The following is a 1,590-nucleotide window of genomic DNA, read 5'->3' on the forward strand; positions in this document are numbered from 1 at the left end:
ACCTAGAAATGCAGGTGTTTCCCTTACCGTTGTAATGGCTGAAGCCGTACATGGAACAGTTGCAGTCTTTGAGGAAGATGTTGCGAGCGTTGGCAATCTTACAGTTTAATTTCGTGTTGTAAAAGTCTTCGGGCCGCGTCACGTAATCGAGCTGAGATCCGTCCACGCACACCTTCTCGTCCCAGTCGGCTTGGATCATCCTCATGGACTCCGTGTTCTTCTGCAATGTTTATGTCTTGCGCTTATCCTAAGTTACTCTTTGATCAGTTGGGATCAATGAAGAGAAAGTCGGTTGCACCAGCTCTGAAGGACGAGTGTATTCGTTACTTGTTATTATTTATCGGTCATTTTCCAATAATTTTATTGGAAGAGTGGAAATGTGGAAATAGGAAATAGAGAGATCATGCATTATGAATGCTAAGCATCTTCAATTATTTGCTAATTCGCGTTTTCGATGAAAATGAAAATGAACTGCGCCAAATCTGGACAGTCATGACGTGAATCCTATCTACTTTGACTTATCTTGCCTTTCATTTATTTTCTAAGCTACTGCCATTATGAATAAGACGAGGCAAACTAAAAGAACAATGACAAAAACGGAAACGAGACCCTCGTGGCGATGACGCGAATGGAGGAGATGGTGTGGGGCTTGAGGTGCGTGCCTTCGCTGGTGACGAGGGCGGTCGGGTGCACGGACGGGCTCATCACCGTCACGTACAGGCCTGACCGTATCATGTACCGCGGGTTGATGATCTGCGGGTCCAGCGCTGCAATAATTATTAAAATTAGCTCCTTTCAAAACCATACATTTTACTCTGTGACATGGGACTATACAGCATATTTTTCTTTTCTATACAAACTACAGATATGAAAGGAAAGACAGTGGAAACACAGGGTTAATGATTTCTAGGTCACAATGCTAAGGGTAAATATCAGAATCAGTTTCTTGGAAGAATCCAAGACGGAATTTTAGGAATCATAGGGAGAGTCTAGAAATGAAGTCAACTGCAAACAAATTTCCGACAAAGTCGCCTTAAAACCGTTTAAATTCCATGATCTATATTGTCTTTCTGCGTCCTAGATCTTTTATCTCCACATCTGAGTTTCTGCTTATATCAAGCTGTGACATGGAGTCACAGGTTCGAAGAAGGGATGTCGAAGAAGGCTCTCTGCGCACGTTTCTGGAACTTTCGAGTCCGGAGGTCGTTAATTTTTCGCCCTGCACTTCACTGAGTGGCTAACACCAAGGGGCGATCACATGACCACTGGTTGGGTTATCCTTCCACTGACCAACCATACCGACGGGTATAGCATTAGTGAATCCGCGATGTTCACCAGTTCGATTATCTTATTTGAGTGCAGCCTCTGCCTTCCGCCGTAATTCGTGAGAGAGTTTAATGATCTCAGTCATTCTTCTTGTCTTATGCGGTGCCTCTTTTGATATTGCTGGCCTCATCCACTGCTGTTTTGCAATTAACGGGCAGTGTGAACAGTTGTTTCTGCTGGAGCTCTTATATTCTCTCTGAGCTTCTCTCATGGGCGTTACTTTTTCGATTTTTTTTTTCGAGAGATCTAGATGGATACATCAGG

General features: G+C 43.6%; 1 protein-coding gene across 1 annotated transcript in view; it reads right to left on the minus strand.

The window, feature by feature from the left end:
• Positions 1-1,590, minus strand: part of LOC119593296 — a gene marked incomplete at its 5' end in the record, with an annotated part of 6,984 nt that overhangs the window by 4,502 nt on the left and 892 nt on the right. The window contains 2 exon segments of the mRNA XM_037942224.1: positions 28-220; positions 610-767. Coding sequence (XP_037798152.1) covers positions 28-220; positions 610-767 — 351 coding nt within the window.

The sequence above is a fragment of the Penaeus monodon genome, chromosome 32, assembly GCF_015228065.2.
Source record: "Penaeus monodon isolate SGIC_2016 chromosome 32, NSTDA_Pmon_1, whole genome shotgun sequence".
Lineage (NCBI taxonomy): Eukaryota > Metazoa > Arthropoda > Malacostraca > Decapoda > Penaeidae > Penaeus > Penaeus monodon.